The sequence below is a fragment of the Psammomys obesus genome, unplaced genomic scaffold, assembly GCF_907164565.1.
Source record: "Psammomys obesus unplaced genomic scaffold, mPsaObe1.curated_primary_1811, whole genome shotgun sequence".
Taxonomy (NCBI): Eukaryota; Metazoa; Chordata; class Mammalia; order Rodentia; family Muridae; genus Psammomys; species Psammomys obesus.
Window position 1 is genome coordinate 30,618,502 of NW_026596073.1, and position 12,973 is coordinate 30,631,474.

The 12,973-nt window shown below is 34.9% G+C and overlaps 1 protein-coding gene across 4 annotated transcripts in view; it reads left to right on the top strand.

Moving 5' to 3' along the window:
• Afg2a (AFG2 AAA ATPase homolog A) overlaps positions 1-12,973 on the top strand; it is a 170,005-nt gene that overhangs the window by 41,673 nt on the left and 115,359 nt on the right. For all 4 annotated transcript variants that reach the window (XM_055625897.1, XM_055625898.1, XM_055625899.1 and 1 more), the window contains exons 11-13: positions 5,103-5,312; positions 8,673-8,726; positions 10,214-10,293. In XM_055625897.1, the coding sequence (XP_055481872.1) occupies positions 5,103-5,312; positions 8,673-8,726; positions 10,214-10,293 (344 nt within the window). The remainder of the gene's footprint in view (positions 1-5,102; positions 5,313-8,672; positions 8,727-10,213; positions 10,294-12,973) is intronic.

The following is a 12,973-nucleotide window of genomic DNA, read 5'->3' on the forward strand; positions in this document are numbered from 1 at the left end:
TCCAAAACCAGTCCAAACCTCTGCACTTTGATCCTGAAGTCCAGGATATACCGCAAGTTGTACTTGGCCATAACAGGAGGCGTTACTGAGGATTGCTAGGGAGCTGTGGGTTGGAGTAACAAATTGTTAAAGGCTTCTGGAAACCAGACATTCTGAGGACACATCGAATACAAAATTTTACTATAAGCTATTAGAGTGTATTCTGAAGCAGCTTATAGACAGGAAACAAATCCTCCCTATCCATTTGTGAGAATAAAATTGAAGGTGGTAAAGCTTATCCATCACAAAACATGCTGTTTTATATTGACCTTTAAAATCTTTTATTTGTTTATGTCCTAAATTGGCATAAGTGCTTGTTTTGCCTCAGTGCTAGAATACTCAATGTATAACTCCTGTGCTCCTAAGCATGGGGATCTTATAACTCCTGGAATATGTTTATGTAGTGTGTTCTTGCTGTGTACATGTAAGTACAGAGTCAAAAGAGAATGGCTTACAGAGTTTCAGAATACACTGTCATTTTCATTCTTGCAAGTTAAAAAGTTGTTTCTCTGATGTCCACATCTATGATATGCTGCAGTGCGGCTAGTTTAGTCTCCACACTCCATAGAATATACTCTCTATCAGTGTGTACATGTGAGGAGAGGCATGCACATACATGTGTATTCTACTGGTAAAGCTTGAAATGGAAAAGCACTGAGACTGCCTTTTGATGCCTTGCTTTCAGATTAACTGGATTAGTTTCTCAAATCCTCTGTACTCTGTGATCCCTAGTTCATTCTTTACTACCACTTTAAATTTTTCCCAGAATTTTTTTTTCAGGAGATATATTGTTATAAAGTGACATCTCTCTAGCTTACTGTTACAAAAATCAGAAAATTCAAAAATTGATTATGCCAGTATGCATATTTTTAGAGAAAAACAACTCTCTCTAAAGCAGTTGTGGGGAGTACTTAAGCTCAGAGTATAGATCTTATGTGTGTGCTTGATCATGTTTTGTTGATGTTTGAATGTTTTCAGAATACAAATCACAAAGAGCAAATCAAAGAAATTGGAATATACACATAGGAACTGCTCATCAGGGTGTAATAGCTCTTTTGTACTTCTGCCAAATGTACACCAATTTATACTAATCACTGTTGCTCTCTTTGTTAAACAATAAATATGATTCTACCAATCATTGGTTGATAGTTCAAGGTTCTAGACTCCAATATCAAGGCTAATTTTAGTTTTTAGTGATTGTTAAAATCAGAAGTCAGCAAATGATGAGGAGGAGGCAAAAATAAGTCAATTGCATAATATTTAATGAGTTTCCCGGGGTGTCTTAGTTACTGTTAAGTTGTTGTGAAAAGACACCGTGACCAAAGCAACCCCTATAAAAGAAAACATTTAGTTGTGGGCTTCCTTTCAGTTCAGAGGGTTAGTTCATTGTCATGAGGGTAGCATGCTGCACTCAGGTAAGCACTGGAGCATATCTGAGAGCTATATCCTGATCCATAGGCAGCAGGCAGAGAGATTGGACCTGCCATGGGGTTTTGAAACCTCAATCAACCCTTCAACAAGGCCACACCTTCTAATCCTTCTCAAATAGTACCTTTCCCTAGTGACTAAGCATCCAATTATATGAGCCTATTTGGGCCATTGTTATTTAAACCACTACATAAGGAGACTTAAAAGAAGTGCCTGCTGTGCTCATACAAGTCCAGCCTCGTGATTAAATGATTTGTTAGAGATTGCTTATGGGACATTACATGCCAACACTGCCTACCAAGTTTCTATTTTATGTCTGTAGGTCTAGTGGTTATGCAAATCTGTATTCCAGTACTACCTGCTATTAAAGAATCTAGTAGTAACTACAGGCTCAGAAAGCATATGGCACAGATATTAACCAGACTCAGACAGCTATGTCTTTGCCTTTATTGGAGCTTTTACTGACCTCAGCAAATACTGCCAAGGCAGAAATCTGGCATGAACATCAGCTGAGGGGTGGCTAGGAAGGCTAGGAGTCAGATCACCAGTCTCAAATGATACTGCAGATAAACTTACTAATTTTTGTTGCCACTAAAAATGAGGAAATGGAAAGCTAGTTTTATATATTAAGATACCTAACAGTTTCATGCATTTTCGAGAGGTTCAAACTGTTCTTGTTTTGTTTTGTTTTTTTAATTTTATTTTGCCACCCCTATCCCCTTGCACTTATTTGCTTTGTGAATGAAACTTGCAGAAAAATTCCTGAAGCATAGATCAGACTATATCTAGATTAAACGTTTTCAGGATATATTGATCTGCTTTATTTAGCCTCTGAGGTCCTCTGCTCTGCTCTGTGACTCCATTATTTTCTTCCTCCTCTGAGTTCCTGCCTCCTTCCTCCCTCTCTCCCTTCCTTCTCCCACCCTTTCTATTTTCACATCCTACTCCTCATTCAGGAGTTGGCTTTCAAGTTATCTTCCAGCTGGAATTAATATTTGTTTGTTTTTTTCCTGGGAGCTCCTGAAGTTTCTTTCTGTTTTTTTTTTGTGTGTGTGTGTGTGTGTGTGTGTGTGTGTGTGTGTGTGTGTGTGCGCGCGCGCGCGCGCTCAGTGCCCATTCTGTTGGATGCATACATACATACCATTCCTAGTTTTTCACACTGTGTTTGTGTCTTACTCTCATGTTTTCTTTATACATTATCTACTTTATAGTGTATGTCCTGAACTACACTTATAAAGAATATTCTGTCCAGATAAGATGTACATGTCTTTACAGCATTCTGGAGGTAGAGGAAGGCTGATCTCTATGGGCTCTAACCTAGCCTTGTCTATATAGTAGTTCTAAAATAGCCAGATTTTATGTCTTCTCCCTCCTATTCTCCTGCAAAAATCTTCAACTTTGTTTCAGAGGTATTTCTTAGTTGAGAAAAAAAAAAAGGTTTGACGATACATTAAGTGTATTCCAAAGGCAAAGATCTCAAGGATTTATAGAACTATACTTTAAAATCATTTTGTTAAGTTTTTTAAAAAAATTTAAAAATTCTTGGTATTTTTTGCAGTGAAAGGGACATTTCTGTCAGTGTTCTGAATTGAGCGGATCTCTGGAAGAAAGGTCACAAGATGGTTTCAGGCTCTTTGGCAGCGGGGAGGAAAGTCTCCATAAACTGAACCTTGAATAGCTGTAAAGAAGCATATTTATTGATTGTTACTTAAAGGTTGTTTTTTTGGGTAAAACAAGTTTCTCATACCAAAGCTACTAATCTAATCTATATGTTCTGTGAAGTAAACTATCACATCTTGCAGCTTTAGTTCTTACTGTTCACTGTTTGCAGTATTCAATAATGTAAGACATTCCAGGTGTGCCAGGACCATCTAAGAGGCTGTAAAGTTCCTTCAGAAAAAAAAAAAAAAAACAACTCTATATATAACGGAAAACAATCACTATTTTCTACTATGATTTCTGCAAGGCCAAAGTACTTCTAGGAAACAACTGTTAATTCTCATGTCTACTATAGGTACAGTAAAAAACATTCATTCTAAAGTTTACCTAGAATTCCATTACACATTACCTTCCTCCTTTCTGGATATGGAGAAAGCATGCAGAACAGTTACAGAAACAGCACTGGGGTGTAAGGTGTAGTCCTGCACTTTGCCCTCTTGTTAGGACTTGGAGCCTGTGACTCAGCTGCTGTGCGCTTTTGTTTGCTTCTGTAAATAGTTTGGGGTAGTTCTCTGTCAGCTGTAACATTTATAAAATATGAACTCCATACTATCATTTATTTGTCTGTGTGGCTTTGGACAGTTCTTTCACTTCAGCATATAGATTTCTGACTCAAACTAATTTTTGATAAATGGAACAAACTTTAAAACTCATTTAAAGGGTTAGTAGTAAATTATATCATTAAGCAATATTTACATAGGAAGCAGTAATTATATAACAAAAGCAGAAATGAATTTTATTTGGTATTTTTACAAAATGTAACTTATATTCTGTTAATTTATCTCTTGTAATTCTTGAATTTTTAAAGGATCTTATTTTGTAATCCATTTTATTGGTGACATGTTTTGTTTTACTTAGTTTTCTGTTCTATGAAAACTTAGATTTAAAGGTGTGTTATCTTACAACAAGATATTAAAAAAGATGCACATATCCTAGAAATAACCAACAGCCATCTGATTCTATATAAAACCTTTTCATTAAGAAGGGATTCAGACCCAGGGTTGTAAATGTAGCCTGCTACCAATGACTGAACGCTAGACGAGAGCCTGCAAATGCCATTTCCCTAAACCAACATAAATTCTAAATACTTATATATAGGTAGATGTAAGTCATCCTTCATCAAGGAAGCTTTATTTTTGCAGGAGACAGAGACCATTACAGAAATCCACAGCTTGTCAAAATGCAGATAACAACTCAACCATGGGTGCTCATTTATAACACAACTGTCATCTCAGGCTCAGGAAAATTTGGAAGAAAGGGAAGAAAGCCAGTGGACCAAATGCTCTCTTCTATATATGGCAGGAAATTGCTCCATGCAATCTCAAAAATATGGATGCCTAAACAAGACCTGGACAGTGACAGTACAAATTGATATGCCAATATGGATAGGGAGAAACTTCACAAGAACCCACCCCCTTCATGAAGAGCTACAAGCTATTAGTGGCTGCTGAGAGAGGAAAATCAGCCTGCTCCCAGATGTTCCCCCTTGATAGGTTATCTAATCCCAAAGATCAGCCTTAAACACATAGGTACATGAGGCACACCAGGTGAACTCAGCAAGTTATATTTATAAATTTTTGCGTGTGTGATGATAAAAATAAGAGACTATGATTTGAGAGGTACTGAGAGTATATGGGAGGAGCTAGAGGATGGAGAGGGAAGGGATAAATGACATAACTACAGCACTTATGTAAAATTCTCAATAAATAAATGAGGTATTCTCTTGTGCTAGTTTTACTTTGAGTAGGAATACTGTGTTAACTTACTTGAGCTAAGTATCATGAAGAGATCCTGCTGTACTTACTGAGCATATGCTAACCTAATACAGTTAACATACATAATTTACTTAAAAGAGACTCCATTTGTTCTTCAAAGACAAATTATAATTCGGAAAAAATAAATACTTTCTTTTGTAGGTATCCTGGTCAGATATTGGAGGACTGGAAAATATCAAACTGAAATTGAAACAGGCTGTGGAATGGCCCTTGAAACATCCTAAATCTTTCAGCAGAATGGGTATTCAGCCACCTAAAGGAGTTCTATTGTATGGACCACCTGGATGCTCCAAAACAATGATAGCAAAGGCTTTGGCCAATGAAAGTGGGCTGAACTTTCTAGCTATAAAGGTATAATTTTGGAGTTTCAGGGGTTACTCTCTCTTCTAGCTTCTTTCACTTACATATGGTGTTTGTTCCATAGGAACGATTGATTTTTATTTCTTTATTTGAGATAGTTGACAATAAAATATGGGCAGAGAAGATACAAAATAAGTTGGTGCAATATCCATCGTATTCAGAGCAAATGTGGTACAGTCCAAATTCTGAAGACATGTCTTCCCCTGCTTCCTCCCCCAAATGAATTGTTGGGAAGTATATATTTTTGACAGGAACAGTTTAAATTTTCTTTCCTTCCTGCCAATCCCTCTCCCATTTTAGAGCTTCTCCTTGCCTGTAGCACATCTGACTCACACTTGCTATTTTCCTGCATGCAAAAGTATTTCTCCAAAACAGCCTTCTCTGTGTGCTGCTGCTGTACTTCTGATTTCCAGACCCCACCCCCACATTGCCTATGTGTAATTCTGTCACTTAGACATTTCACTTTTGTGGCCATATCCCTCACATAGGCAGCAGTTGTTTACTTTGCCTGCTCTAGACAGTTTAGAACTTAAACACTTGATTTGAATTGTAATAGCTCAGAGTGCCAGGCAGGTGTCAGGCACATTTAAGCAGCCCCTGGGAAAACTGGAAAAGTTATTACAAAGCAGAACTCCAAGAGTGGGAGGTGACAATCTCATACTTGAATTTGTAACTGTAAAATTACAAAACTTTGAGGGGCAAGTCCAAATTAAGGAAGCAGTTGGGCAAATACTTTCACATATTCTTCTATATTTGTTGTTGTTTTGTAAATTTGAACAATAGAAATCTTTGCCATGGGTGCTAAAAATAACATGTGTCCTAATAAGGTAATAATTACATAGTCTTCTTTATCACAGTTACCACTAGACATGCTGTCTAGTGGGTAAAATGTGGCAGGACCAACTTGCTGAGGTTATTTGATAAATAAAATTGTTACACAAATACCTCCTGTGGTCTTAATTATACATTCTAAGGATTGATATGTTTTTAAAATAATATAAAACTTAATAAATATGAGATTTACATACTATACTGTTTTCATCCCAATCTTATAGTAAGGTTGGTGTATTCACCGCCTTTTAATTTGCAGTGTTGGTACTTTGTGCGGTAGAATGAAGGATCCTCAGATGTTTCAACTATTTGGCATGATTTCACATTTCCCATATGTCATCAAGTCTGTTTATACAGTGGATTTAAGTCATGTTAATATTTCTGCTAACATAGCTAAAGATACTGACATTTTGCTTAGTAAAGGAGACAACACAAAATCATTTTCTTATTTCCAGTATTGGTATTGAAGTTGCCTTCTTTAGAGCCATTACCTTGTAAAAGAACAAAGATCTTTCTCAACATTCCTTAACTTATCTTACTTAAGATAGGTGATTAAAAAGCTGTGTGTAATATGCCTGGATTTTTTTTTAAAGTCTTCATTATATTGCTTTTTTATATAATTTTCAATTTTATGGATAGTTGTTACTAGAGTAACAGTTGTAATACTGACTTGGCGTATATAAAAGCAATAACTCCAACAGGTTTTGTTTTTTTTTCTTTTCTTTTCTGATCTTTGTCAGGATGCAAGTTGGCTAAATAATTGCCACAAACTGAATAAAATCTGCATAAACATTTTTACCATACCCTGCCTCCAACAAAAATCCGTTGTGCTCATTAAAGCTTATTTTATTGGTTGGAGCTTGAAGCTTGTTTGATTCTCTTTTGTAATGCCTTTTTGGAGTTATGTTTAGGAAAGTAATGTAGAATATGTCAATGAAAAGTGCTTTCTGTCCTTATTCTTCACCATGCTGCCAGACTATAGAAACAATCTTGCCAGATGAAACCATGCAAAAAGGTCTTGCTAATCAGTGGGAAGGTCAGGAATGAAGCACCATCCTTAGATTTTCTGTCAGAGTATTCCCAATACTCTGTGCAAGGCAGCACTTCTTTAGTCTTAGAGCGGCTTCCTCACTGCCTCTGCTTCTAGTCTTTCTCTTCCTGGTCCTCCAGTCACACCTCAACATCCTGATCTCCACTTAATTTGGATCGTACAGATTTACATATCCACTTTATATATTGAGATTTTTTTCCACGTTTTGTTTTTGTTGTCATAAAGTTCATTAGTGACTGTCTTTTCTTTGTTTCCAAGTGTGCTTGTAATGGTCTCCTGAGGGCATTTATGTACCTAGAAGTTTTGACCATTGGATATGTCCTAAATAGTACTAGATGATTTAAATTTTTTTTTGTACATTATTGATTTTTCTCAGTATCTCATGAATCATCTTAATATGTTGAGGTCTGGGTTTGCTTCCTAGCAGTCACATCATTTATATTATAGACGGTTTTTTAGTATTTCACAGAAGTGAGCTCTTTTAAATTGTAACAAATAAATCTATAGCAGTGTCAGATTACTATAGTCCATCTTGTTTTGAACCAGACCTCTAATAATAAATTCCACATTTGTAAGGGATTTTTTTCAAAAAGAAGAGTAAGAATAATATGTGAAGCTGTTATGTACACAGCCCAAAATATATAGATAATTATGATATTATATTATTTTTAAAGTAATTAAGTTTTGCTGGCACAGGCAGCAGAATTCGTTTGCTAAGCTGATTAGTACAATTTGACGAAAATTTATTTCTCTTGTAGAATACATGGAGACGGGAAAGAAATAGATAACCAAAAGGCAGTTCAGACACGGTTAGCAGATAGTGACTAGACACTCTGGAGCTTTACCACAGGGTGGTTTTGAGATTGTGATTCTGGGATAGTTAACAGGGTGGGTGGTCCTGAGACTCCTCTGGCAACAGTAGTGGCTAAGAATGTCTGTATGGCCTAGTCGTGTTGAGTGCAGCATTGACAGTGGAAACATTTAAGGACTTTGAGATAATGTCACAAATGTATGAATCTTGTTTTGTTTGCTTAGTTTATCAGTGAACTATATGACTATATCTGATGTTCTCCTTTCTTATTGGATAGGGCTATTAATCTAGCAGATTTGGGAATAAACTAATTAACAAATGTGTTTGGGCTTTGATTTTACTTCTTTGTTGGTTGGCCTACACCATGCCTGGTATATCATAAACTACCTGTAGGTGGATAATCAGGTAGTGAGCAAGGTGTTACAAAACACATTTAGTCACAGCCTTTCATTTGTATTGATTTGTAGCTGTAGAACATACAATGCTTTTAATCATTTAGGTGTAAATAACACCCAGAGGAAGGAAAAGTGCTAAAGGAAACTAACTTAAATTTAAAAAAAAAAATTTGCGTTGTTTTTGTGCATTTTTTCCTTTCCTTAATAAAAAGTAAATATGGGTGGCTATATGAAGACACTGAACCACATTTCTTTCTCTATAGGGGCCTGAACTAATGAATAAATATGTTGGTGAATCTGAAAGAGCAGTTAGAGAGGTAAGATTATACCAGAGTGTAGTTTCTATGTAGATTTTTCTTCAAGCAAATTCTGTTTTATTATTTAAAATGAAATTTTGAGTACTCTAATATTTTGTGTTTGTTTTTACCTATCATAGTATTATTTTTTTCCAAAATTATTTTTAAGAACTACCAGCTCCTTCCCCCAAGTTTGTGAAAGAAATATGTCTATATGAAGGGCATTCAGTCTATGTATGGGATTTTACGGTTTTATATTAGCTAGCTTTTGATCTTGAGTAAGCCTCATATTTGAAATTTTCACTTTACTGAATTGCTTTTACTTCTGCCTGGTGGTTTAGAGAATGTTCTTCCATCTGTCAACTGACTTTTAAAGCCAGACTTTTTAATGCTAGTTCCTTACTGATAATGCTTCATTCTAGCTGTTTAAGTTGGTCCAAGTTAGGGCAATTAGCGTCATCATTTGATCGCATGCCATGACTTTCCTAAACAGATACTAACTTGCCTCAAACAATGTCCCCATATGTTTATAGAAACTCGTAAGGACAAATACACATAAATAGTCATAGGATATTCTTATTTGTGAAGACTTTACTGTTAATCAGAAGAAATGGGGCTTTGAATTTTTGTCACAAAATGCTATGTAAAATTATGTTTTATCTTTTTGACTTTAAAGTATAGCGATAATATTTTTGAAGTATTAGTTGATAATGACAGCATGGAAAAAGCCAGTATTTGCTACTATTGGAGTGTCACCTGTACCTTTATGCTCATGTAACACATGAGCAAAAATAATGGTCTGAGTTATAAGAGACGCATATCTGGGTTGTTTTTCTGCCCTTGCTGTTTTTTTCCAAGCTGATTTCCACACATTGTTCCGTGGCTGTTCCATTGGGTAAAACCCTAACTTTAGTGGTTTGTTAGACTTGTAGACAAGCCAGTTTATGGTGCTATAAGATCTAGCCATTTTTCTTGCCTGTATTTTGTATCAGCCATTTTACTGTACATTCTTAAAACAAGTATGACCTTGAGATATATGAGCATTTAATATGTTTTTTTAAAAAATTAAGATGTGTGTTTTATGATTTTTATTATTCCAGGAATTAGCCCAAATATTTTATGCTGTTTGTTACTCATTTCCTCATCTTCTGAGGCCTGTATGTATTACCTGTATGTATACCACCATCATTTTCTAGATGGGAAAATTAAGGTCTGGAGAAGTAAATTTGCCTGCTGAAGCTCACACAACACGTGGTGGAGCTGGTATTTAACTGGCTTTCTCTGATTACTTCCTCTTGTACTGTAGTTATTGGTAGTCTGTTGGCCACTAAAAAGTTACTTTTAAACAGCAACAGTGTTTGGACAACTTTTAAAAGGTATAAATGAAGTGATCAGGATGGTAGTTTTATACGTGATAGATTAGATTCTAAATGGTTTTCAGAAGGAAACAACTTTGGAATTTTCTGGCATTTGCTAATCTTGTCTCCTGTGCTATTTTTTCCTACTAGATATTCCGTAAAGCAAGAGCAGTGGCACCTTCCATTATCTTTTTTGATGAACTTGATGCCTTAGCAGTTGAAAGGGGCAGGTAAGAAATGTTAAATATTAGCATGTTAGATAACAGCAGTTAATATTTTTACGCAAATTTTATCTATTACTACATTTTTTTTTTCTAGAAGAAACTTTTTAAATCTGTGCAGTTAATTTCTCCTTTACCCACTTATTTCATCTAGTCATTTCATCTAGTCATAAGGGATTTCCTATACAAATGGAAAAAATATTGATAAAATAGAAGCATTTGAGTTAACTTTTAATTATCTTCAAAGGTCCTTTAGTACTATATATTAGAAATAATAGTGTTAATATAAACATTTAGTTATAAGTGAAAACAAAGTTGAATTAAATACAATTGTTTGGTATAATAGAAGCAAATTGTAAAAGCTATTACTATATGACCCACACAAAAATCCCATTTTTATGATTCCTACTTTGTGTTGGTAAAATGATCTCATCTTAAAACAACATCAATATAAAAGGCTTGAGGGAGAAAAAAAGATAGTATTATATAGATTTTAGAGTATTCAAATAAATGTCTGTTAGAATAGAATGTAAATTATCTAAAATGGTTGGATCAAAAGTGCTTTAAATTTTAGAATTTTTCCTTAAGTTTTGGCGTGTTCACTTAAACCTTGCTGATAAGATGCTCAAAGGATTTTAAGTTCTGGAGCATTTCAGATATATTGTTACTGTGAGATAGTTTTTCAAAACTTAATTGTCACAGTAGTAAGCTTTCTTTGAAGATAGAATTCAGTACATCATTTCTGTACTTTTCCTTTTGATGCTTGGGATCAAATGCACGCCTTTGTGCTAGCTGTTCATTAGCTCTACCCTTAGCTAAATCTCTGACCCAACAAATGTTTTCTAAAACAGAAGCAGTTAGTAAATTTTAAATTTTGTTACAGCTAGTTTCTGTTGCTGTAGTGCAAAGACATCCATAGCAGATACATAATAGTGGAGAAAATGTTTAGCTAGCCACATCATTTGTATAGTTTGCCAGTTTTTGTTTTGTTTTGTGTTTTAATATGACTCCTTTGGTTATATTAAATGCCTCATGGCATTGTTTGTTTGAGAATAATTTAGACAGAGGTCTTGACTTCTGAAAGAGAATTGCAATATTATAAATGTCTGATTTAGTATATTTTTTGTTGCTGAATGCTTTTGAATGCTGTGTTGCTTTCTCAAAAAAGCTTTATGGCATTTTGCTATTTTAGTGATTCAAATAGTTGTATTAGCTTTCCTTAAAGTTGGCTTTGATTTCTTAAGATGCCAATTTTATGTTTTTTGTTTCTTACTGATGTTTTGGAAGTTAGGTTGTTTTTTTGGCCTATGAACAACTTCACTAAGTTGTTCTCAAATTAGGTCTCTGGTTATGTGGAATTAAAGGGCAAAAATGATCTAGGTAATCCAAGTGGAAGAATTCCCGTCATAACATTAAACCACTATTTGTTCCTGTAACAAATAGTAATTAGACGTTTAACACTTTCTATGTAGAAGTGACAAGACATGTCAATAATAAGTTCTAATTATATGTGCTTTAATTAAAAATACTAAGTAAGTTTCTGTAGGCAATAATAGAGGGCCACAAAATTTTGAATCTGGAAAGGATATGTGCATAGCTTGTTTAATTCAGCTCCCTAGATTACCATTATCAAACCTTCAGGAGAGCCATAGTGTTTTTTCTTCTAGCTGGTACCCAGCACACTGCACACAGGCACACAATTGAATAATCAAAATATTGGCTAGTAAGAATGAGGGCTAGAGGCAAAGGGGATGTTGATTTTGATTCAGTCTAGTACTTAGGAGAATAGTCCATCTTTTGCTTATAGATTTTCATGTTGTTGCTAAATAGATTTTCTGTTGTATTTAAACGGAATGCCTTATGAAATTTTATCATCAACAGAAATTTCTGTTGATAATAAAATCTTTTTTTTTTTCTGGTAAAGACTCTTAGAAGCTTTGCAATAATTTGTCCTGACAAAGAGCTTAAAAAAGAATAGCCAAAAAAAAAAAAAAAAAAAAAAAAAAAGAATAGCAAAGCTGAACAGCAAAACAAGAACAATGGGGCCAAAACAAAACAAACAAACAAAAAACCAGGTGTATTTGTACAAACTAAATTGAGAAGTGACCCTGAACTGAAAACCTATCACTCATGCTAAGGATACAGAGGTACCTGGGGCCCTTTATATATAACTATAGTAACCGTAAAGAAAGAACGAAGGACAACAGGGAAATGAGGACTGTGCTTCTTTTTTAAAACTTTATTTATATTGTTTTTAATTATGTGTTTGTGTGTGTTTGTTTGTGCACATGAGTTACAAGCAGTTGTGCGGTTGTGAGGCACCTGACATGGTGCTAACTGAACCCAGTTCCTCTGTAAGAACATGCTCTTAAAACTCTAAGCTTCTCTTCAACCAGAGCACCATGCTTCTTGGGCTGATGCAAAAACATTTTTAAAAAGATAGTTACCAATCATGTACTAATTCATTTTGTAGAATACACATTGTATTACTTTCCATCCAAGGGCCATTCTTTTACACTTAAAAATAGTAGAGAATTCTCCTTTTTTTTTTTTTTTCTGTAGGGAAAATACCGTCTTTTTTGCTTTTCAGTTGCTAAGTCCCCATATGTTATATATCAAAACCAATCTAATAACTTACAGGTTATGATCCTGAATCATTCCATACAAATGCTGGGTAGAATTCTCCCTA